We start from the raw sequence: 26,000 nt of genomic DNA on the forward strand, positions 1-26,000 counted from the left end.
AAGGTCCTGCGAAGCATTGTTACTAACTCCATTTTACTGATGAGGAAATTGGACCTGAAGAGATTATGAAATCTGCCTAAAATGACATTAGTTTGGATTCCTGAATGATTACATGGGGACAGAGTCCCTGTACCTCCTCTCTACCTCATGGTCAATCAGTGACCTACAAATGGCAGGTGGGGATCCAAACTCAGATACATTTAACGCTAGGGATCCCCTTCCTAACAAGTACAGGACACCACCTGCCATTATACCAGGCTGCTTCCTTAGAAAAGGTCTGAATTGCAGCACTATTATTTCTGGTATCAAATCCTTAAATATTTCCTACTTTTGGGATTAACCTTTCTGCTGTAATTGTAACACCAAGATTATTGTTAAGAGAGAACTTCCTAGAATCCATTTGTGCTGGCTTTGCTAGTGCTCCTTAGTCAGGTTGTGGAAGTTTTTTTTTTCCCCAAGCCTGTTTTTACGTGACAGCACATTCTACAGAAAGAAATGTCTGAAAAATGACAAAAAATATACTCCACCACAGAACAAAGTCCAAAGCTATGCTGTTGACAAGTTGGTTGGATAGGCTCCACACTCTCCCTGGTATGATTTGTGTCCAAAAAAGGAAGGAAAAGGACCTGCATTTACTTTTCCCCCTTTGTGGCATATCTTATCAATAACACAGTGCTCTCCCTGCTGCTTGAAAGGATCAGTAAATGAGTGTAGTCATAATGGGATGTAACTTGATATGATTATGAGGATTAGTGTCTTTAATCTCCACTGAGCTGCCAGGTAGGGTGATGTATAATCATCTTTTTTTAAATCCCAGACAGGATATTCTTGTTAACTAGACCACTTGTTACACTTGGAAGGCTGCTTGCACCATGGCGACTTGTCAACATCTTGAGGTGGGGCATCCACTGAAAGGTACACCTTGACATGATAAGTTCTAGAAGTTTCTTTGATGGCTTGGTGCAAGACAAGGAAAGGGTACAGTAACTTAAATGTCAGCCTTGGCAATTATTCTAAAGAACCACGTAAGTCTGGAAAGGTTTTCAGCCTTCCACATTTCTTCACACTGACTGTGGCAGACACTGATAGCTGTTTCTTCTTTTTCCTGGGTACCCAGCCTGGCTGTATTTCCCAAGAGCCCTTGTAGCTGTGAGTAGCCATGTGACTAAGAAGGAATGTGAGAAGTAGTAATGTGTGCTACTTCCAGATGTCACCCTTAAAATCTTCTCAACCATCGTCTACACTTTGTTTTTCCCCTCTTCTGGTTGACAGGATAGAGAGAACCTCTGGGGAGACCTTGGAAGGCATGTATTCAAGATAACATAGCCACCAGTGTTCTGTGATGCTGAAGGACTGTGGGGGGCAGATCCCCTCCAGCTGACCAGGACCACTCTTTGGACTCCTAGGTAGGCAGTAATAAACTTCTATTGTGTTTGAGTCATTACACATTTGGGAGTCTACTTGTTACCAGAGTCTAGCCTTCCCTAGCTAATACACTGCCTATCATTGACTCCTCAACTATATATTTCTACATGACCAGTCCTTACAATTTTATATCCTAAGTCTGCAAAAGCTACCCTTGTTCCAAATTGTACCATAATCTAGGAAAGCATATAAGATCTAGCCCTTGCCTACTATTCCCCACCTCCCAGCCACATGTCACATTACTTTCTTCTCTGCTCTCCATCCTACAGACACACCGGCCACATTTCACTCCTTCAGATGCAACACACTCTTTCTACCTCAGGCACATCCTGTTCCCAATGACTGAAACACTCGCTCCTCCTCCAACCCTTTATCTCCTACTCAGTTTTCTGAATTTTCTTAAATAGAGAACAAGTTTGGGAGTGGTATTAAGGGATTGGATCACTTTTCAAGAAAAAGCCTCATCATACTCATTGCTTAATGCTTTTTATGCTTAAGAGTTGGGAAGAATTTGTGAGGCTGAATTTTACATGTTGAAAGCACATGTATGCAAAATGTTATTTAATGAAAAACTGCTAACAACTCAAACATGTAAGGACATGAGTTATTCTAGGTAAATTATGTAATATTCTTAAAATACACTATTATATAGCCATTAAAATTATGTCACAAGAGAGCCATAAAAGCTACTTGTAGTATTAAAGTAAAACTAGTTTTTTCTGCTATTTAGCATTATAGCTGTCGGTATTTTGACTGGAGACTCAGCTCAAGAATGATTTCTTTGTCCAGTAAATTCACAGACCAACAGTTTAATCAAAAGCAGGCTCTTTCCCATCTACATTGAATAAAAATCTTACTTAACAAAAGGCATAATGGCAGAGACACACATTTTAGTTAACCATGATTAATACAAATGGCCCTATGAATAAACATAAAAGCAAAGAACGTAATGTACATGGCCAGGCAAAAACCGGACCTCACAACCTAGGATTTCACCATCAGGTTACCAAGAGTGAGTCTCTGGATGAAGTCGGGAGACATGGCCTTAGGTGGCATGGAAGAGTTGACCAAAGCTGGTTTGACTGTCTTGGGTTCCCTATGATAAATACTTCTCCACCCGGATTCTGGTTCTCTCAGTCTCCCTCAAATGCCCAATTCCTTGCTTTGCTGCCCTTTGCTTCCCATTCTTTTAGTCCTACCAATCCCAGCACTCAAGAGGAGACCCAACATGGTCCATCATATCTCCAGTTGGTGTTCCATCTCCAAGGCCCATGTTCCTAGTGAGCACATGAGGGGTGATGGTCCTGCACAAAGGACCCTGCCTCTAACACCAGTCTGTGTATAGAGGGGAAACTCATTCATGGGAAGCCCTGTCAGAGATTTTGTCCTACTCCCAATTTCAGAGTATAGGGCCTGAAGGGATTTAGTTCCAGAAGCTTTCACTGATGAGGTTGGATGCACAGGCCAAGGGAAGCTTTACCAAGAAGAAGCTAATGCATGATGACAGAGAGAGATTTATATTTTTGGGTTCCTGGAGCTACCAGAACATTTCAGAGAAAAACCAGACCTGGCTGTTCTTTGGAAACAACATGCTCTAGATGAAGATTCTCCTCCTACTTCTTTTAAAATGGGCTCTCTCTGGCCTTATTAATCACAAGTGGAGGTAAATCTTCCAGTGTTGGGGCTGAGATCTAAGATGAAGAAACCCCCAGAGCAGGGGGTGCCAATGCCTGTCCTTTTTGCAGACAGGGTATGACTGGGGAACCGTGGTTTGGGTGCCGCAGGAAGGTATATCTGATGAGGACAGCAATCAGGGGACTGTGGCTGAGCACAAGAGCCATCCATTTTTTCTTTGCACTGTGGGTGTGAAAACCCTTAGGGTAGACAGGCTAGCAGTTCACAGGAAGGGAGAATTGGTAGCTGAGCTTTGTTCCAGTCTATGTGGGTGTTTTTTATTTTTTAATTGATGGTAGATGCCTTTATAAAGAGCATACTACAATCTCCTCTGGTCCACTACTCCTCCACTTCCCTGTGACTTTTTGGTCCCTTTAGGCCTCTGAGTTTGCAAGGCCTACCCAAGGGCAATGTCTATATCACACTCCTAATAGCATTGGCTGTTTTCATTAATGACTCCTACCCACTTCTGATGTGAGTAAGCTCCAGGTTCCTGTTGGTCTTACCCCTGCCATCCACTCCCGAGCTTTCCACCACCACTACCCTGAGTTCAGGTCCCAGCACCTCTGCTCTAAACTACTATGATGGCTTCTTTTTTTTTTTTGGATATAAATTTATTTATTTACTTATTTTGGCTGTGTTGGGTCTTTGTTGCTGTGCACGGGTTTTAACTAGTTGCGGCGAGCAGGGGCTACTCTTTGTTGCAGTGCATGGACTTCTCATTGCGGTGGCTTCTCTTGCTGCAGAGCACGGGCTCTAGGTGCACGGGCTTCAGTAGTTGTGGCACACGGGCTCAGTAGCTGTGGCGCACGGGCTTAGTTGCTCCGCGGCATGTGGGATCTTCCTGGACCGGGGCTCGAACCCGTGTCCCCTGCATTGGCAGGCGGACTCTTAACCACTGTGCCACCAGGGAAGCCCTACTATGATGGCTTCTTAACTGGACTCTCTGTCCCTGTATTTCTTTTCTTCAATCCATTTTATGCACTGCATGGCCCCTTAATGTCACTTTCAATCTGCCTTTGTCTGAACTCCTCATCCAAGCGTTCAAAGTCTCCCACGGCAGAGGTGCAACCCACATTACTAAAGTTTAAGCCCCACCACCCTATCTATGTACTCTGGGCTCCGGCCAGACCAAAGCACACGCTGTTCCCCTGAAGTCCTGCAGCTTCCCTACTTCCATGAATTTTCTCACACTCTGTCATCACCCTGGAACACCCTCTGCCCCCATCTTTGCATGCTCACATTCTACCAGTATGCAAGACGGAGATAAAAACCACCTCTTCTCCCTTCATCTGTTCCAGTTTTCCTCCTCTCAACTTCCGGTAGCACTTTCCACTTTCAGAGTGACTGAGGTTCATGCTTGAGTTTTCCTACGAGCCCCAAATCCCTGAGAGTAGAATGTGTACTTATCTTTTCAGCCCCCAACCTAGCACAGGGCTCCATTAATATTTGAACAAATGAATTAACATATGAATGCATTTCTCACCTGCAACTTGGCAGTTAATAGTCACATTCACGCCTCCAACTGTTTTGACGGTGCCTCCTACATCAACGGTGATCGCGGGTTCCTCCGTGTTGATCACAGTCCCTCGGGATGTTTTCACTAGTGGCTTTCCTGAGGGTGAGAAGGAGTGTGACATTTTATTAGATGGTGGCTTTGGGTATTCCCTTGAAACACGAGATGACCAACAATGAACAAGGGACATACCCAGGCTTTTTCCACTGACCGTGTTTTCCTTTGAAAAAACTCTAACTGTATACTATAAAAACCATCCGTCCACGCACCTACCTGTCTATAGTTACCATAGAACTGTCACAAAAAGAAACTGAGGAGAGAACATGGTATCCAACAAGTTGGGATGATTTGTGCATCTTATCATTAAATTAACAAATGATCCAATACATTCTGTTTTTATGGGCTTAATTAAATTTTTATTTTGAGATAGTTGTAGATTCACATGCAGTTATAAGAAATAACACAGAGCAGTTCTGTGTACTCTCTACCCAGTTTCCCCCAACGGTAATATCTTACAAAACTAGAGTACAATGTCATGACTAGAACACTGACATTGATGATGTTAAGCTACAGAACAACATTTCCATCACTGCAAGGATCCCTTATGCTGCCCCCAGCCCTGCCTTAATCCTCTGGCAACCATTAATCTGTTCTCCATTTCTTATAATTTTGGCATTTCAAGAATGTTATATAAATGGAATCATACGGTATGTAACTTTTTTTGATGGGCTTTTTTTCACTCAGAATAATTCTCTGGAGATTCTTCCAGGTTTCACATGGTACCATGGTGGCATGTATCAATAGTTTGCTCCCTTTTATTGCTGAGTAGTATTCCATGGTATGGATGTACCAAGTATGTTCAGCCATTCACATGTTGAAGGACATCTGGGTTGTTTCCACATTTTGGCTATTCAAATAAAGCATCTATATACATTCCTGTACAAGTTTTTGTGTGAACATTTGTCTTCATTTTCTCTGGGATAAATGCCCAGGAGTGTAATTGCTAGGTCATATAGTAGATTTTTAAGGAACTGCTGAACTGTTTTCCAGAGTGGCTGTATCATTTTACATTCCCACCAGTAATGTACGAGTAATTTAGTTTCTCTGCATCCTTGCTAGCATTTGACGTTATCATTAGTTTTAATTTTAGCCTTTCTGATAGGTGTGTAGTGACATCTCATTGTGGTTTTTTAAAATTTGCATTTCCCCAATGGCTAATGATATTGAACATCTTTTCATGTGCTTATTTTTCATCTTTATATCTTTGATGAAATGTCTCTTCATGTCCTTTAGCATTTTATAATTGGATTATTTTTTACTATTGAGTTCTGAGAGCTCTTTACATTCTAGATGTAAGTCATTTGTCAGATATGTGGTTTGTAATAAATTTCTCCCAGTCTATAGATCTTTTCCCCTATCTTCTTTAAAAACATTAAAAAAAAAATTTATTTACTTTTAGCTGCATTGGGTCTTCGTTGCTGTGTGCAGGCTTTCTCTAGCTGTGGCAAGCGGGGGCTACTCTTTGTTGCGGTGCGTGGGCTTCTCATTGTGGTGGCTTCTCTTGTTGCAGAGCACGGGCTCTAGGCACGCGGGCTTCAGTAGTTGTGGCGCACGGGCTTAGTTGCTCTGGGGCATGTGGGATCTTCCTGGACCAGGGATCGAACCTGTGTCCCCTGAATTGGCAGGCAGATTCTTATCCACTGTGCCACCAGGGAAGCCTGTGCGCCACCACGGAAGCCCTCCCCTATCTTCTTAACAGGATCTTCCACAGAGCAAAAGTTTTTAACTTTGATGAAGTCCAATTTATTGAGTTTTCCTTTCGTGGATCATGCTTTTAATGTTAAGTGTAAGATTTACCTAGACAAGATCCTAAAAATTTTTTCCCTAAAAGTTTCCTAGTTTTACATTTAAGTCTGTGATATATTTTGAGTTAATTTTCGTATAAGGTGTGAGACTTAGGTCAAAGTTTATTTGTTTTTTGCCTATGGATGTCCAGTTGCTCCACCACCATTAATTGAACAAGCTATCTTTCTTCCATGGAATTGCTTTTGTGTTTGTCAGCATCAGCTGAGTATATTTTTGAGGCTCTACTTCTGTGTTCTTGTTTCTGTTCCACTGATTTATGTGTCTATCTCTCTACCAATACCACACAGTCTTAATTATTGTAGTTATATAATTAATCTTGAAATTGATTCTTGAGTCTGATTCTTCCCACTTTATTATTCTTTGCTATGCTAGTTTCTTTGCCTTTCTACATAATGTTAGAATAGTCTTGTCTACAACTATAAAATTTTGTTGTGATTCAGATAGGAAATATACAAACACGTATATCAATTTAGAGAGAATTGACATCTTTACTGTGTTGGGTCTTCCAATCCATGAACATTGTATGTCTATTTATTTAGATCTCCTTTACTTTCTTTCATCAGAGTTTTGTAGTTTCCAGTGTACAAGTCCTGGACATAATTTGTTAGATTTATACCCAATTATTATTTTTTTAAGGGATGGTAAATGATATTGTATTTTCAATTTCAGTGTTCATGTGTCCATTGCTAGTATACAGAAACAGTTGTTTTGTATAGCGTGTGACCTTGCTAAACTTATATATTAGTTCTAGAACTTTGTTTTATAGATTCCTTGGTATTTTCTAAGTAGGTGATCATTTCTTCTGTGAACAGTTTTATTCCTTCCTTTTGATCTATATGCATTTTATTTCCTTTCCTTGGATTGTTTCACTGGATAGAACTTCCATCACTACATTGAACGAAAGTGTTAAAAGTAGGTTTTTAGTACGATGAGTGATTTTTCGGTTGAAACCTGGACATTTTCATATCATTTTTACAACTCTGGACCTTATTTAAATCTGTTTTAGCTGCTGTTCTCTGAAACCACTCAGGTCAGGGAGCAGAGAGATGCTACCTGGTTACTACTCAGTGGAAGTAGAAGTCCAGGTTCTCCACTTGGCTTCCATTTTGACCCACGTGGGGGGCTCCTCTTAACTGCTGGGCCTGGGTGGAGCTTCTTTTGCCCCCCTGCTCTCCACTGACCCTGCCGTGGGAGAAGCCTTGTTACTGCTGGTGATGAGTGAAAGTCCTAACTCTCCAGGGGGCTTTCTCTACCACCACCCCAGCGGGAAGAGGAAGAGGGACACTCCAGGATGAGGGTAGAAGTCTAGGATCCCCATGTGGTCTCCACATTGTGCCCCTGTGGGGATAAAATCCATCTTCTCTGACGCCACGTCCATGGGGGTGTTGGGGAACCATGTTTCAGTCTGACGAGGAGTCCACTCTTCCCATTCAGGCTTTGCTGGTGTGGGTGGTGTTTTGAGTAGAGCAGCATTTTCTAGTTTTCTGTCCTGCTAGGTTGCCCCTTTCCTGTTCCTTTGGGTAGAGGAAGCAGGCTTAAGCTGGGACATTTTTTTCTGTTTCTGTTGCATTTCCTGGCAGCCGCCTTCTTCAGCTCCAAGTTTGGGCTTTATGAGGCAAACAAACAAACAGCTCAGAAAACCCAATGAAGTCACAATTGTGTCATTCCTTGGTACCCAAGGTCCCTAGGCAGTCTGTTTTCTCCTCTCTCCTTTTCAGTCTTCTTATGTTTGTTTTATATACAATGTCTGGATTTTAGTTGCATTTACCAGGAGGAATAGGGAAAAAATACATCTATGGCATCTTCCCAGAAGTGGAAGTTCTGTGTACATTACACTTTAATAGACCTTTATCAGCTGGGGATAAAAATACAGCACTTCATGTACATGACCACAACATACAATGAAAAGATTCATTTACTGAGCACCTTGGGGAAATAAGGGTCCACATGAGATCATTTTCATATACCCAAAGCTTAATTTTTTGTAGGCCAAATGGATTTAATTTAGTTTCAACCATTTTATAGGCAGGACAATCTACAATGGCATTCACACTTCTGTGCCTTCATTAACTGTGAAGAAAACCCTATACTTCAATAAAAATTTTTTAAAAAAGAAAATTTCAGGTTGGAATTCTTATTTTAATGGTCAACCAAAAAACAAAACAAAAATAATTTAAGTTCACTTTAGATCACCTAGATAGTCACCTAGTGAGGTGAGTACTGCTGTGTGATGCCACGCCTATGTTTATGCTTCATTATAATCCCATTAGCTAGTATTATTTTAATTAAGGAAGTCAACTAAGAAGAAAAAAAAATAGAGATGCAGAGAGGGAGTGAAGTGATAAATTATGTATTTGTGCTAAGAGAATGCTAAAAAAGGTCATGGCTTGCCTGACCAAAAAGCTTTTCACAATAGGCAAAACAAAAAAAAGAGAGGCTGAGCCATGATCACAGAGACTCTGCAGTGTGGGCAGAGCCTCAGACATCAGGCCCCTGTCCACCATGTCATCTCTGTGGGTCAGCATCAGCTAGCAGATTACATTCGTGTTGATTTCTGGAAATTGATAGGGTTTACAGATTACTCTTTCATTGAACCTGTAAATTGGTGTTAGAGTCGCATGAGAGCTATACATCAAAGGAGATTATGCTTAGTTTTATATCTGCATATATATATAAGAAGAACAAGGAAATAGAAACAAAAGCAAGCTTTTCAATTTATCAGGCCCAATATAAGGAATCAAGTCTCTTCAACAAAGTCAGACACAGAAAAGAAAGCATTAAGAGAATGATTTATTGTTCATTTCCTTTAGACCTCATCATACCCTTGAGCTTTTGGATTATGGCTCCTGTTCAAGTGATATGGAACAGGAGATTCAGAGCCTCAGTGGTAAGCAAGGGGAGCCCTGGTACAAGGGTGAACCTAAGGTCCACTAACACTTGCATGTCAATATGCACTGATGTGGAGGAGTGCCATCTTGTGTTGCCTTTAGAGCAGAGGCCTTCGACCAAACAGGCACTGTCCTGACCTGGAAGGACCAGTAGCTGGAGAGACAGGCAGGGAAAGATGAGCAGCCCTAGGAGCAAATCTTGGAAATACATTCCTGTGCACAGTCTGGGCTCTGGCTCACACCTCTTTCGCTCATGTGTGACTTTGGGTAAAATCAAAACCCAATGGGAAAAAATCTGAACATATGTGCTTGAAAAATATCTTTGGCCCAGTATAAAGGAGATGGAGAGAGGAGCCAGAGGAGATGAAGACTTGTTTTTTGAGCGCAGCCAAGAACAGAGAGCATTGTAAGTAACTTTTTCTCAGGGCCGAAGTCTAGGCCTCCGCTAACAGCAAATTTGTTTTCAACAGCACAATGCCTTCCATTTTAGAAGGATGGCAGAGATGGATCTGCTACCAACCAAATACTTTTCTTCTTCTTCCTAGGCACACAGTCAGGTCATTTACCAGCCTCTCTGTAGTTAGGGATGGGCAAGGCAGTGAATTGTAACAAATGAAATGGGAGCAGAAGTCAAGTGTACCACTTCTTGACCCAAACCACAAAAAACCTCTTGTGCAATCATTTGTTTTAGACGTTAGGTGAGTGAGAAAAAATCTATCATATTTTAACCACCATATATTTATGGTTTTGTTTGTGAGATAGGCAAACAGAAAAAAGTGCCAAACTAGCAAGGATACTAATTAATCCATGTTTAATTAATATTTATTGACTCACTGAATGAATGAATCAAACAGGTCTTCTTTCAACTCTTCTAACATTATGAGTCACAAATGGCATTTGAAAATGGTTCTCTGTGATTCTTAGCCATCAAAAATAACAAGGATCTACTGTATAGCATAGGGAACTATATTCAATATCTTGTAATAACTTATAATGGAAGAGAATCTGAAAAAGAATACATACCTATGTATATATGTATAACTGAATCACTTTGCAGTATACCGAAAATACTGCAAATCAACTACACTTCAATAAAAAAATAAAAATTGGAGGGGGGGATCAAGATGGCAGAGGAGGACATGGAACTCACCGACCCCAACAAGTACATCAAAAATACATCTACAAGTGGAACGACTCACACAGAACATCTACTGAACACTGGCAGAAGACCTCAGACTTCTGAAAGGTCAAGAAAACCTCCATGTAACCGGGTAGGACAAAAGAAAAAAGAAAAGGAATTGGGACGGGACTTGCACCCCAGGGAGGAAGCTGTGAAGGAAAAAAGGTTTCTGCTCCCTGCGAAGTCGCCTCACTAGTGGGAGGATCAGCCTGGATGGAGGGGGAGCTTTGGAGGCTCAGAGGACAGTGCAGCAACTGGTTTGAGTTAGGCAAAACAGTGACCTGCACAGATGGTCGGTGACACCGCCCTGCGCTCCCCAGTCTCAGACGCTTGTCCACTGGTGCAGGGGGTGCTGGATGCTGGAGCTTGGGCTTTGGAGGTCAGATTCAGGGAGAGGACTGGGGTTGGCTGCACCAAGACAGCCTGAAGAGGCTGGAATGTGGCAACTGAGGGCATACTTGGAAGAAGCCTTGGCCCACCAGAGAGGCAAGGCACCATTGTTGGGGGGGCACAGGAGGAAAGGGGTGGGACCACCATAGGAGCTTCTTTCTATGTGCACACTCTCAGGCAACAGGACACAGCCTACATGACCTCTGGGGGCAGGCATGAGATGCTGTTGCTATCTTGGGCTCCAGAGACGGGCACGGGCCGCCACCACCGCTAAGAGTCCCAGGAGTGTGTGCACTGCTGCTGCTGCTGCTACAAGACCCGCAAGCAGGTGCCAAGTTCTGCCTCTGCTGTCCCAGGAGTGTGCGGGGCACTGCTGCCACTACGAGACCCACAAGTCAGTGCCAAGTTGTGGCCCTGCTCTCCCAGGAGTGCGTGAGCTGCTGCAGCCACTCTGACACCCACAAGCAGGTGCCAATCTCTGCCCATGCCATCCGGGAAGAGCACATGGGCTATGAGCAGATGGTAATCGCTGCCTCTGTTGCCACTGCCAAGAGACCTGGGAGCAGGTGCCAATAGCTACCCCAGCTGTCCCAGGGGTGTGCGGGCTGCTGGTGGCAGGAGACCCATGAGTGGGCACTGATCGCTGCCCCTACCATCTGAGCGTGCACAGGTGGCTGCACCTGTATGCCCCATATCAAGGGGATAACAGCCAGCACATGCTGAAGAAAGAGGCACCAAGCATCCAAACTAAAAGTGGCCCCTCAATTCTGGACAAGATGGCGGAGTAGAAGGAATTGAGCTCACCCTCTCTCATGAAAACACCAAAATCACAACTAACTGCTGAACAACCACTGACAAAAAAGACTGGAACCTACCAAAAAAGATATTTTACATCCAAAGACAAAGTTGAAGCCACAAAGAGATGGTAGGAGGGGCACTTATCATGATATAATCAAATCCCATACACGCCAGGGTGCCGGAGGCAACCCACAAAATGGAAAATAATTACATTGCAGAGGTTCTCCCACATGAGTGAGAGTTCTGAGCTCCACATCAAGCTCCCCAGCCTGAGGGTATGGCATCAGGAGGAAAAGCCCTAAAGCATTTGGCTTTGAAGGCCAGTGGGGCTTGATTGCAGTAGGTCCACAGGAGAGGAGGAAAGAGAGACTCCACTCTTGGAGGGTGCACATAAGATTTCACGTGCACGGGCCTCCCTGGTGGCGCAGTGGTTAAGAGTCCGCCTGCCGATGCAGGGGATACGGGTTCGTGCCCCAGTCTGGGAGGATCCCATATGCCGCGGAGCGGCTGGGCCCGTGAGCCATGGCCGCTGGGCCTGCGCATCCGGAGCCTGTGCTCCGCAACGGGAGAGGCCACAACAGTGAGAGGCCCACATACCGCAAAAAGAAAAAAAAAAAAAAAAAAGATTTCACGTGCACTGGGACCCAGCATAAAGCAGTGACTCCATAGGAGCCTGGGTTAAATCTACTGGCAGTCTTGGAGGGTCATCTGGGGAGGCAGAGGTCGGCTGTGCCTCACTGTGGGGGCAAAGACACTGATGGTGGAAGGCCCAGTGAATATTCATTGGTGTGAGCTCTCCTGGAGGTCACCATTTTGGCACTGAGATCTGACCCCACCCAACAGCCTGCAGGCTCCAGTGCTGGGACGCCTTAGGCCAAGCAACCAACAAGGTGGGAACACAGCCCCAACCATCAGCAGACAGGGTGCCTAAAGTTGTCCTGAGCCACAGCCACTTCTAAACACACCCTGTGATGCAACACTGCACACCAGAGGGACAAGACCCAACTCCACCCACCAGTGGGTAGGCACCAGTCCCTCCCACCAGGAAGCCTGCATAAGCCCCTGGACAAATCTCACCTACTGGGGGCAGAAAACAGAAGCAAGAGGAACTACAACCCTGCAGCCTGCAAAAAGGAGACCACAAAAGCATAAAGTTAAACAAAATGAGATGGCAGAGAAATATGGTCCGGATGAAGGAACCAGATAAAAACCCAGAAGAACAACTAAGTGAAGTGGAGACAGGCAATCTATCTGAAAAAGCATTCAGAGTTATGATAGTAAAGATGATCCAAGATCTTGGGAAATGAATGGAGGCACAGACTGAGATGATACAAGATATGTTCAGCAAAGAGCTAGAAGACTTAAAGAATAAACAAACAGAGATGAACAATACAATAACTGAAATTAAAAGTACAATAGAAGGAATCAATAGCAGAATAAATGAGGCATAACAATTAAGTGACCTGGAAGACAGAGTGGTGGAAATCACTGCCATGGAACAGAATAAAGAAAATAGAATGAAAGAAATAAGGACAGTCTCAGGGACCACAGACACAACACTAAATGCAACAATGTTCACATTATAGGGGTCCCAAAAAATGAAGACAGAGAAAGGGCCTGAGAAAATATTTGAAGAGATTATAGTCAAAAACTTCCCTAACATGGGAAAGGAAACACTCAAGTCCAGGAAGCACAGAGAGTCCCATACAGGATAAACCCAAGGAGGAACATGCCAAGGCACATATTAACCAAACTAACAAAAATTAAAGACAGAGAAAATATTAAAAGCAACAAGGGAAAAGCAACAAATAACATACAAGGGAATCCCCAGAAGGACATCAGCTGATTTTTCAGTAGAAACTCTGCAGGCCAGAAAGGAGTGGCACCATATATTTAAAGTGATGAAAGGGGAGAACCTACAACCAAGAGTATTCTACCCTGCAAGGTTCTTATTCAGATTTGACGGAGAAATGAAACGCATTACAGACAAGCAAAAGCTAAGAGAACTCAGGACCACCAGACCAGCTTTACAACAAATGCTAAAGGAACTTCTTTAAGCAGAAAAGAAAAGGACACAACTAGAAACAAGAAAATTATGAATGGTAAAGCTCGCCAGTAAAGGCAAACATACAATAGAGGGAGGAAATTATTTACACACAAATATGATATCAGAACCAGCAATTGTGAGAAGAGGAAAGTATAAACACAGGATATTGGAAATGCATTTTAAATGAAGAGACCAGTAACTTAAAACAATCTTGTATAAATATAGACTGCTATATCAAAACCTCATGGTAAACACCAACCAAAAACCTACAATAGATACACAGAAAAAAAGAGAGAAACAATCCAAATAAAACACTAAGGATAGTCATCAAATCACAAGAGAAGAGAACCAAAGAGAAAGGAAAGAAAAAAGACCTGCAAAAACAAAATCAAAACAATTAACATAATGGCAATATGAACGTACATATTGATAATTACCTTAAGTGTAAATGGATTAAATGTTCCAACCAAAAGACATAGACTGGCTGAATGGTTACAAAAACAATATCCACATACATGTTTCTACAAGAGAGCCACTTCAGATCTAGGGACACATACAGACTGAAAGTGAGGGAATGGAAAAAGTTATTCCATGCAAATGGAAATCAAACGAAAGCAGGAGTAGCAATACTCATAACAGGAAAAATAGACTATAAAATAAAGACTGTTACAAGAGACAAAAAAGGAGAAATGTCTATTTGGATTCACCTTCTAAAGTAATAAAAATAAGAGCAAAAATAAACAAATGGGACCTAATTAAACATAAAAGCTTTTTCAGAGCAAAGGAAACCATAAATAAAACAAAAAGACAACCAAGAATGGGAGAAAATATCAATATTGGCAAATGATGCAACCAACAAGTGATTAATCTCTAAAATATACAAAGAGCTCACACAGCTCTATATCAAAAAAAAAAACCCCATCAAAAAATGGACAGAAGATATAAACAGACATTTTTCCAAAGAACACATACAAATGGCCCAAAAGCCTATGAAAAGATGCACAACATCACTAATTATCAGAAAAATTCAAATCAAAACTACAATGAGGTATCACCTCACACCAGTCAGAATGGTCATCATCAAAAAGTCTACAAACACTAAATGCTGGAGAGGGTGTGGAGAAAAGGAAACCTTCCTACAAGTTGGTGGGAACGTAAATTGGTATAGCCGCTACAGGGAACAATAGGGAGGTTCCTAAAAAGCTAAAAACAGAACTACCATATAATCCAGCAATCCCACTCCTGGGCATGTATCAGGAGAAAACCATAATTTGAAAAGATACATGCACCCCAATGTTCACTGCAGCATTATTTACAATAGCCAAAACATGGAAGCAACCTAAATGTCCATCGACAGAGGAATGGATAAAGAAGACATGGTAGCTGGAGGAACCAAGATGGCGGAGTAGAAGGACATGCTCTCACTCCCTCTTGTGAGAACACCAGAATCACAACCAGCTGCTGGACAATCATTGACAGGAAGACACTGGAACTCACAAAAAAAGATACCCCACATTCAAAGACAAAGGAGAAGCCACAATGAGAGGGCAGGACGGGGGCAATTACAATAAAATCAAATCCCATAACTGCTGGTTCGGTGACTCACAGACTGGAGAACACTTATACCACAGAAGTCCACCCACTGGAGTGAAGGTTATGAGCCCCACGTCAGGCTTCCCAACCTGGGGGTCCGGCAATGCGAGGAGGAATTCCTAGAGAATCAGACTTTGAAGGCAAGTGGGATTTGATTGCAGGACTTCGACAGGACTGGGGGAAACAGAGAATCTACCCTTGGAGGGCACACACAAAGTAGTGTGTGCATCGGGACCCAGGGGAAGGAGAAGTGACCCCAGGGGAGACAGAACCAGACCTACCTGCTAGTGTTGTAGGGTCTCCTACAGAGGTGGGGCGGTGGCTGTGGCTCACCGTGGGGACAAGGACACTGGCAGCAGAAGTTCTGGGAAGTACTGACTGGCAGGAGCCCTCCTGGAGTCTGTCATTAGCCCCACCAAAGAGCCCAGGTAGGCTCCAGTGTTGGGTTGCCGCAGGCCAAACAACCAACAGGGAGGGTACCCAGCCCCACCCATCAGCAGTCAAGCGGATTAAACTTTTACTGAGCTCTGCCCACCAGAGCAACAGTCAGATCTACCCACCACCAGTCCCTCCCATCAGGAAACTTGCACAAGCCTCTTAGATAGCCTCATCTATCAGAGAGCAGACAGCAGAAGCAAGAAGAACTACAATCCTGCAGCCTGTGGAACAAAAACCACATTCACAGAAGGACAGACAAGATGAAAAGGCAGTGAGCTATGTACCAGAAGAAGGAACAGGATAAAACCCCAGAAAAACAACTAAATGAAGTGGAGATAGGCAACCTTCCAGAAAAAGAATTCAGAATAATGATAATGAAGATGATCCAGGACCTCAGAAAAAGAATGGAGGCAAAGATCGAGAAGATGCAAGAAGTGTTTAACAAAGACCTAGACGAATTAAAGAACAAACAAACAGAGATGAACAAAACAATAACTGAAATGAAAACTACACTAGAAGGAATCAATAGCAGAATAACTGAGGCAGAAGAACGGATAAGTAACCTGCATGACAGAAAGGGGGAATTCACTGCTGCAGAACAGAATAAAGAAAAAAGAATGAAAAGAAATGAAGACAGCCTAAGAGACCTCTGGGACAACATTAAATTCAACAACATTTGCATTATAGGGGTCCCAGAGGGAGAAGAGAGAGAGAAAGGACCAGAGAAAATATTTCAAGAGATTATAGTCAAAAACTTCCCTAACATGGGAAAGGAAATAGCCACCCAAGTCCAGGAAGCGCAGTGAGTCCCATACAGGATAAACCCAAGGAGAAACACACCGAGACACATAGTAATCAAATTGGCAAAAATTAAAGACAAAAAAAATTTTTGAAAGCAGCAAGGGAAAAATGACAAATAACATACAAGGGAACTCCCATAAGGTTAACAGCTGATTTCTCAGCAGAAACTCTTCAATCCAGAGGGAGTGGCATGATATACTTAAAGTGATGAAAGGGAAGAACCTGCAACCAAGATTACTCTATCCAGCAAGGATCTCATTGAGATTCGATGGAGAAATCAAAAGCTTTACAGACAAGCAAAAGCAAAGAGAATTCAGCACCACCAAACCAGCCCTACAACAAAAGCGAAAGGAACTTCTCTAAGTGGGAAACACAAGAGAAGGAAAGGACCTACGAAACAAACCCAAAACAATTAAGTAAATGGTCATAGGAACATACATATCGATAATTACCTTAAACGTGAATGGATTAAATGCTCCAACCAAAAGACACATGCTTGCTGAATGGATACAAAAACAAGACCCATCTATATGCTGTCTACAAGAGACCCACTTCAGACCTAGGGACACATACAGACTGAAAGTGAGGGGATGGAAAAAGATATTCCATGCAAATGGAAATCAAAAGAAAGCTGGAGTAGCAATACTCATTTCAGATAAAATAGACTTTAAAATAAAGACTATTACAAGAGACAAAGAATCACACTACATAATGATCAAGGGATCAATCCAAGAAGAAGATATAACAATTATAAATATATATGTACCCAACATAGGAGCACCTCAATACATAAGGCAACTGCTAACAGCTATAAAAGAGGAAATCAACAGTAACACAATAATAGTGGGGGACTTTAACACCTCTCTTACACCAATGGACAGATCATCCAAAATGAAAACAAATGAGGAAACAGAAGCTTTAAATGACACAATAGACCAGATAGATTTAATTGATATTTATAGGACATTCCATCCAAAAACAGCAGATTACACTTTCTTCTCAAGTGTGCACTGAACATTCTCCAGGATAGATCACATCCTGGGTCACAAATCAAGCCTCAGTAAATTTAGGAAAATTGAAATCATATCAAGCATCTTTTCTGACTACAATGCTAAGAGATTAGAAATGAATTACAGGGAAAAAAACGTAAGAAAAACACAAACAGATGGAGGCTAAACAATACGTTACTAAATAACCAAGAGATCACTGAAGAAATCAAAGAGAAAATCAAAAAATACCTAGAGACAAATGACAATGAAAACATGACAATCCACAATCTATGGGCGATCCCGAGGATGGTGGAAGAGTAAGACGCGTAGATCACCTTCCTCCCCACAGATACATCAGAAATACATCTACGTGTGGAACTGCTCCTATAGAACACCTACTGAACGCTGGCAGAAGACCTCAGACCTCCCAAAAGGTAAGAAACTCCCCACGTATCTGGGTAGGGCAAAAGAAAAAAGAAAAAACAGAGACAAAAGAATAGGGACAGGACCTGCACCAGTGAGAGGGAGCTGTGAAAGAGGAAAGGTGTCCACACACTAGGAAGGCCCTTCACAGGCAGAGACTGCAGGTGGTGGAGGGGGAAGCTTCTAGCCATGGAGGAGAGCACAGAAACAGGGGTGCAGAGGGCAAAGTGGAGAGATTCCTGCACAGAGGATCGGTGCTGGCCAGCACTCACCAGCCAGAGAGGCTTGTCTGCTCACCTGCCGGGGCGGGCAGGGGCTAGGAGCTGAGGCTCGGGCTTTGGAGGTCGGATCCCAGGGAGAGGACTGGGGTTGGCAGTGTGAACACAGCCTGAAGGGGCTAGTGCACCACAGCTAGCCGGGAGGGAGTCTGGGAAAAAGTCTGGAGCTGCCGAAGAGGCAAGAGACTCTTTCTTCCCTCTGTTTCCTGGTGTGCGAGGAGAGGGGATTAAGAGCGCCACTTAAAGGAGCCCCAGAGATGGGCACGAGCTGTGGCTATCAGCGCTGACCCCAGAGACGGGCATGGGATGCTAAGGCCACTGCTGAAACCACCAAGAAGCCTGTGTGCGAGCACAGGTCATTATCCACACCACCCCTCCCCAGAGCCTGTGCAGCCCACCACTGCCAGGGTCCTATGATCCAGGGACAACTTCACCGGGAGAATGCATGGTGAGCCTCAGCCTGTTGCAACGTCACGATGGCCTCTGCCCCCACAGGCTCGCCCTGCATCCGCACCCCTCCTTCCCCCCGGCTTGAGTGAGGCAGAGCCCCCGAATCAGCTGCTCCTTTAACCCCGTCCTGTCTGAGCGAAGAACAGACGCACTCAGGCGACCTACATGCAGAGGCGGGTCCAAATCCAAAGCTGAAACCCGGGACTGTGCGAACAGAGAAGAGAAAGGGAAATTTCTCCCAGCAGCCTCAGGAGCAGCGGATTAAATCTCCACAATCAACTTGGTGTACCCTGCACCTGTGGAATACCTGAATAGACAACAAATCATCTCAAATTGAGGAGGTGGACGTTGGGAGCAAAGATATATATATTTGTTCCCCGTTTTCTCTTTTTCTGAGTGTGTATGCTTCTCTGTGTGATTTTGTCTGTATAGCTTTCCTTTTACCATTTGTGCTAGGGTTCTGTACATCCGTTTTTTATTTTTATTTTTTACTTTTCAAAAATTTTTTCTCAATAATTATTTTTTATTTTAATAACTTTATCTTATTTTATTTTACTTTATCTTTCTTTCTTTCCTTCCTTCCTTCCTCCCTCCCTCCCTCCCTCTCTCCCTCTCTCTCTCTCTTTCTTTCTTTCTTTCTCTCTTTCTTTCTACTTCTCCATTTTATTCTGAGCCGTGTGGATGAAAGGCTCTTGGTGCTCCAGCCAGGGGTCAGTGCTGTGCCTCTGAGGTGGGAGAGCCAACTTCAAGACACTAGTCCATAAGAGACCTCTCAGCTCCATGTAATATCAAACAGCGAAAATCTCCCGGAGATCTCCATCTCAACGCAAAGACCCAGCTTCACTCAACGACCAGCAAGCTACAGTGCTGGACACCCTATGCCAAACAACTAGAAAGACAGGAACACAACCCCATACATTAGCAAAGAGACTGCCTAAAATCATAATAAGGCCACAGACACCCCAAAACACACCATCAGAGGTGGATCTGCCCACCAGAAAGATAAGATCCAGCCTCATCCACCAGAACAGAGGCACTAGCCCCCTCCACCAGAAAGCCTACACAACCACTGAACCAACCTTAAACAGTAGGGACAGACAACAAAAACAACGGGAACTACGAACCTGCAGCCTGTGAAAAGGACACACCAAACACAGTAAATTAAGCAAAATTAGAAGACAGAAAAACACACAGCAGATGAAAAGGCAAGGTAAAAACCCACCAGACCTAACAAATGAAGAGGAAACAGTCAGTCTACCTGAAAAAGAGTTCAGAATAATGATAGTAAAGATGATCCAAAATCTTGGAAACAGAATAGAGAAAATACAAGAAATGTTTAACAACCTACTAGAAGAACTAAAGAGCAAACAAACAATGATGAACAACACAATAAATGAAATTAAAAATTCTCTAGAAGGGATCAATAGCAGAATAACTGAGGCAGAAGATCGGATAAATGACCTGTAAGATAAAATAGTGGAAATAACTACTGCAGAACAGAATAAAGAAAAAAGAATGAAAAGAACCGAGGACAGTCTCAGAGACCTATGGGACAACATTAAATGCACCAACATTTGAATTATAGGGGCCCCAGAAGAAGAAGGGAAAAAGAAAGGGACTGAGAAAATATTTGAAGAGATTATAGTTGAAAACTTCCCTAATATGGGAAAGGAAATAGTTAATCAAGTCCAGGAAGCACAGAGAGTCCCATACTGGATAAATCCAAGGAGAAACATGTCAAGATACATAATAATCAAACTATCAAAAATTAAATACAAAGAAAACATATTAAAAGCAGCAAGGGAAAAACAACAAATAACACACAAGGGAATCCCCATCAGGTTAACAGCTGATCTCTCAGCAGAAACTCTGTAAACCAGAAGGGACTGGCAGAACATATTTAAAGTGATGAAGGAGAAAAACCTACAACCAAGATTACTCTAGCCGCAAGGATCTCATTCAGATTGGATAGAGAAATTAAAACCTTTACAGACAAGCAAAAGCTGAGAGAGTTCAGCATCACCAAACCAGCTTTACAACAAATGCTAAAGGAACTTCTCTAGGCAAGAAACACAACAGAAGGAAAAGACCTACAATAACAAACCCAAAACAATTAAGAAAATGGGAATAGGAACATACATATCGATAATTACCTTAAATGTAAATGGACTAAATGCTCCAATCAAAAGACATAGACAGGCTGAATGGATACAAAAACAAGACCCATATATATGCTGTCTACAAGAGACCTACTTCAGACCTAGGGAAACATACAGACTGAAAGTGACGGGATAGAAAAAGATATTCCATGCAAATGGAAATCAAAAGAAAGCTGGAGTAGCAATTCTCATATCAGACAAATAGACTTTATAATAAAGACTATTACAGGAGACAAAGAAGGCCACTATATAATGATCAAGGGATCAATCCAAGAAGAAGATATAAAAATTGTAACTATCTATGCACCCAACATAGGTGCACCTCAATACACAAGGTAAATACTAACAGCCATAAAAGGGAAAATCGATAGTAACACAATCGTAGTAGGGGACTTTAACACCCAACTTTCACCAATGGGCAGATCATCCAAAATGAAAATAAATAAGGAAACACAAGCTTTAAATGATACATTAAACAAGATGGACTTAATTGATATTTATAGGACATTCCATCCAAAAACAACAGAATACACTTTCTTCTCAAGTGCTCATGGAACATTCTCCAGGACAGATCATATCTTGGGTCACAAATCAAGCCTTGGTAAATTTAACAAAATTGAAATCATATCAAATATCTTTTCCAACCACAATGCTATGAGACTGTATATCAATTACAGGAAAAAGTCTGTAAAAAATACAAACACATGGAGGTTAAACAATACACTACTGAATAACCAAGAGATCATGGTAGAAATCAAAAAAGAAATAAAAAAATACCTAGAAACAAATGACAATGAAAGCACGATGACACAAAACCTATGGGATGCAGCAAAAGCAGTTCTAAGTGGGAAGTTTATAGCAATACAATCCTACCTTAAGAAACAAGAAACATCTCAAATGAACAACCTAACCTTACACCTAAAGCAATTAGAGAAAGAAGAACAAAAAAACTCCAAAGTTAGCAGGAGGAAAGAAATCATAAAGATCAGACCAGAAATAAATGAAAAAGAAATGAAGGAAATAATAGCAAAGATCAATCAAACTAAAAGCTGGTTCTTTAAGATAAATAAAGTTGATAAACCATTAGGCAGACTAATCAAGAAAAACAGAGAGAAGACTCAAATCAATAGAATTAGAAAAGAAAAAGGAGAAGTAATAACTGACACTGCAGAAATACAAAACATCATGAGAGATTACTACAAGCAACACTATGCCAATAAAATGGACAACCTGGAAGAAATGGACAAATTCTTAGAAATGTACAACATTCCGAGACTGAACCAGGAAGAAATAGAAAATATGAATAGACCAATCAAAAGCACTGAAATTGAAACTGTGATTAAAAATCTTCCAACAGGGGCTTCCCTGGTGGCACAGTGGTTGAGAGACCGCCTGCCGATGCAGGGGACACAGGTTCGTGCCCCGGTCTGGGAAGATCCCACATGCTGCAGAGCAGCTGGGCCAATGAACCATGGCCGCTGAGCCTCTGTGTCCGGAGCCTGTGCTCCGCAACAGGAGAGGCCACAACCGTGAGAGGCCCGCGTACTGCAAAAAAAAAAAAAAAAAAAAAAAAAAAATCCAATAAACAAGAGCCCAGGACTGGATGGCTTCACAGGTGAATTCTATCAAATATTTACAGAAGAGCTAACACCTATCCTTCTCAAACTATTCCAAAATATAACAGAGGGAGGAACACTCCCAAACTCAATCTACAAGGCCACCATCACCCTGATACCAAAACCAGACAAAGGTATCACAAAGAAAGAAAACTACAGGCCAATATCACTAATGAATATAGATGCAAAAATCCTCAACAAAATACTAGCAAACAGAATCTAACAGCACATTAAAAGGATCATACACCATGATCAAGTGGGGATTATCCCAGGAATGCAAGGATTCTTCAATATACACAAATCAATCAATGTGATACATCATATTAACAAATTGAAGGAGAAAAACCATATGATCATCTCAATCGATGCAGAGAAAGCTTTCGACAAAATTCAACACCAACTTATGATAAAAACCCGGCAGAATGTAGGCATAGAGGGAAATTTCCTCAACATAATAAAGGCCATATATGACAAACCCACAGCCAACATCATTCTCAATGCTGAAAAACTGAAACCATTTCCACTAAGATCAGGAACAAGACAAGTTTGCCCACTGACACCACTATTATTCAACATAGTTTTGGAAGTTTTAGACACAGCAATCAGAGAAGAAAAAGAAATAAAAGGAATCCAAATCAGAAAAGAAGAAGTAAAGCTGTCACTGTTTGCAGATGACATGATACTATACCTAGAGAATCCTAAAGATGCTACCAGAAAACTAGTAGAGGTAATGAATGAATTTGGTAAAGTAGCAGGATACAAAATTAATGCACAGAATTCTCTTGCATTCCTATACACTAATGATGGAAAATCTGAAAGTGAAATTAAGAAAACACTCCCATTTACCAATGCAACAAAAAGAATAAAATACCTAGGAATAAACCTACCTAAGGAGACAAAAGAGGTGTATGCAGAAAATTATAAGACACTGATGAAAGAAATTAAAGATGACACAAATAGATGGAGACATATATCATGTTCTTGGGTTGGAAGAATCAACACTGTGAAAATGACTCTACTACCCAAAGCAATCTACAGATTCAATGCAATCCCTATCAAACTACCACTGGCATTTTTCACAGAACTAGAACAAAAAAGTTCACAATTTGTATGGAAAAACAAAAGACCCCAAATAGCCAAAGCAATCTTGAGAAAGAAAAACGGAGCTGGAGGAATCAGGCTCCTTGACTTCAGACTACACTACAAAGCTACAGTAATCAAGACAGTATGGTATTGGCACAAAAACAGAAATATAGATTAATGGAACAGCATAGAAAGCCCAGAGATAAACCCACACACACAAATGGTCACTTATCTTTGAAAAAGGAGGCAAGAATATACAGTGGAGAAAAGACAACCTCTTCAATAAGTGGTGCTGGGAAAACTGGACAGCTACATGTAAAAGAATGAAATTAGAACCCTCCCTAACACCATACACAAAAATAAACTCAAAATGGATTAAAGACCTAAATGTAAGGCCAGACACTATCAAACTCTTTGAGGAAAACATAGGCAGAACATTCTATGTTATAAAGCAGAAACTAAAATACCATTGTACAGCAATTATACTCCAATAAAGATGTTAAAAAAACCAAAACAAAACATCATTCTGGGACTTGGCTGGTGGTCCAGTGGCTAAGACTCCACACTCCCCATACAGGGGGCCCAGGTTCGATCACTGGTCAGGGAATTAGATCCCACATGCTGCAACTAAGAGTTTGCATGTTGCAGCTAAGACCCAGCACAGCCAAATAAATAAATAATATTTTTAAAAAAATCATTATTTTCACAAATTGGAAAGAAAAGGATGAATAACTTTCAAAATAATTGCCACTGACAGCCCTTCACTCTCAAGAGACTCTGTTAGAAATATATCATGTGGCTCCAAGCATGCTGAAGTTGAAAGAATTGTTTTATTACTAACCTACCTTACTTATAGTCAAGCTCTACCTTGGTGGCTTTGTAATAGTTTCAAAGTCTTCAATATGTTTGCATAAGAAGAAAATGACTGTAAAGCAATTATACTCCAAAAAAGATGTTAAAAAAAAACCAACCAAAATCTATGGGATGCAGAAAAGCACTTCTCAGAGGGAGATTATAGCTATACAAGCCTACCTCAAGAAACAAGAAAAATCTCAAATAAACAATCTAACCTTACACCTAAAGGAACTAAAGAAGAATAAACAAAACCCAAAGTTAGCAGAAGGGAAGAAATTATAAAGATCAGAGCAGAAATAAATGAAACAGAAACAAAGAAAACAAAAGCAAAGATCAATAAAACTAAAAGCTGGTTCTTTGAGAAGATAAACAAAATTGATAAACCATTAATTAGCTAGACTAATGAAGAAAAAGAGGGAGAGGACTCAAATCAATAAAATTAAGAAATGAAAAAGAAGTTACAACAGACACCAGAGAAATACAAAGCATCCTAAGAGACTACTACAAGCAACTCTATGCCAATAAAATGGACAATCTGGAAGAAGTGGACAAATTATTAGAAAGGTATAACCTTCCAAGTCTGAACAAGGGAGAAATAGAAAATATGAACAGACCAATCATAAGCAATGAAATTGAAACTGTGATTAAAAATCTTCCAACAAACAAAAGTCCAGGACCAGATGGCTTCACAGGTGAATTCTATCAAACATTTAGAGAAGAGCTAACACCCATCCTTCTCAAAATCCTCCCAAAAATTGCAGAGGAAGGAACACTCCCAAAGTCATTCTATGAGGCCACCATCACCCTGACACCAAAACCAGACAATGATACTACAAAAAAAGAAAATAACAGACCAATATCACTGATGAATATAGATGCAAAAATCCTCAACAAAACACTAGCAAACAGAATCCAACAACACATTAAAAGGATCATACACCATGATCAAGTGGGATTTATCCCAGGGATGAAAGGATTCTTCAATATATGCAAATCAATCAATGTGATACACCATATTAACAAATTGAAGAATAAAAACTATATGATTATCTCAATAGATGCAGAAAAAGCTTTTGACAAAATTCAACACCAATTTATGATAAAAACTCTCCAGAAAGTGGGTATAGAGGGGACCTACCTCAACATGTTAAAGGCCATATACGACAAACCACAGCAAACATCATTCTCAATTGTGAAAAACTGAAAGGATTTCCTCTAAGATCAGGAACGAGACAAGGATGTGCACTCTCACCACTATTATTCAACATAGTTTTGGAAGTCCTAGCCATGGTAATCAGAGAAGCAAAAGAAATAAAAGGAATGCAAAGTGGAAAAGAAGAAGTAAAACTGTCACTGTTTGCAGATGACATGGCACTATACATAGAGAATCCTAAAGATGCCACCAGAAAACTACTAGAGCTAATCAATGAATCTGGTAAAGTTGTAGGATACAAAATTAATGCACAGAAATCTCTTGCATTCGTATACAGTAATGATGAAAAATCTGAAAGTGAAATTAAGGAAACACTCC

At 41.5% G+C, this 26,000-nt stretch overlaps 1 protein-coding gene across 3 annotated transcripts in view; it reads right to left on the reverse strand.

Annotated features, from left to right (window-relative positions):
- ADAMTSL1 (ADAMTS like 1) overlaps positions 1-26,000 on the reverse strand; it is a 475,434-nt gene that overhangs the window by 103,216 nt on the left and 346,218 nt on the right. For all 3 annotated transcript variants that reach the window (XM_060102066.1, XM_060102065.1, XM_060102068.1), the window contains one exon: positions 4,586-4,714. In XM_060102066.1, the coding sequence (XP_059958049.1) occupies positions 4,586-4,714 (129 nt within the window). The remainder of the gene's footprint in view (positions 1-4,585; positions 4,715-26,000) is intronic.

Source organism: Mesoplodon densirostris, chromosome 6 (genome assembly GCF_025265405.1).
Source record: "Mesoplodon densirostris isolate mMesDen1 chromosome 6, mMesDen1 primary haplotype, whole genome shotgun sequence".
Lineage (NCBI taxonomy): Eukaryota > Metazoa > Chordata > Mammalia > Artiodactyla > Ziphiidae > Mesoplodon > Mesoplodon densirostris.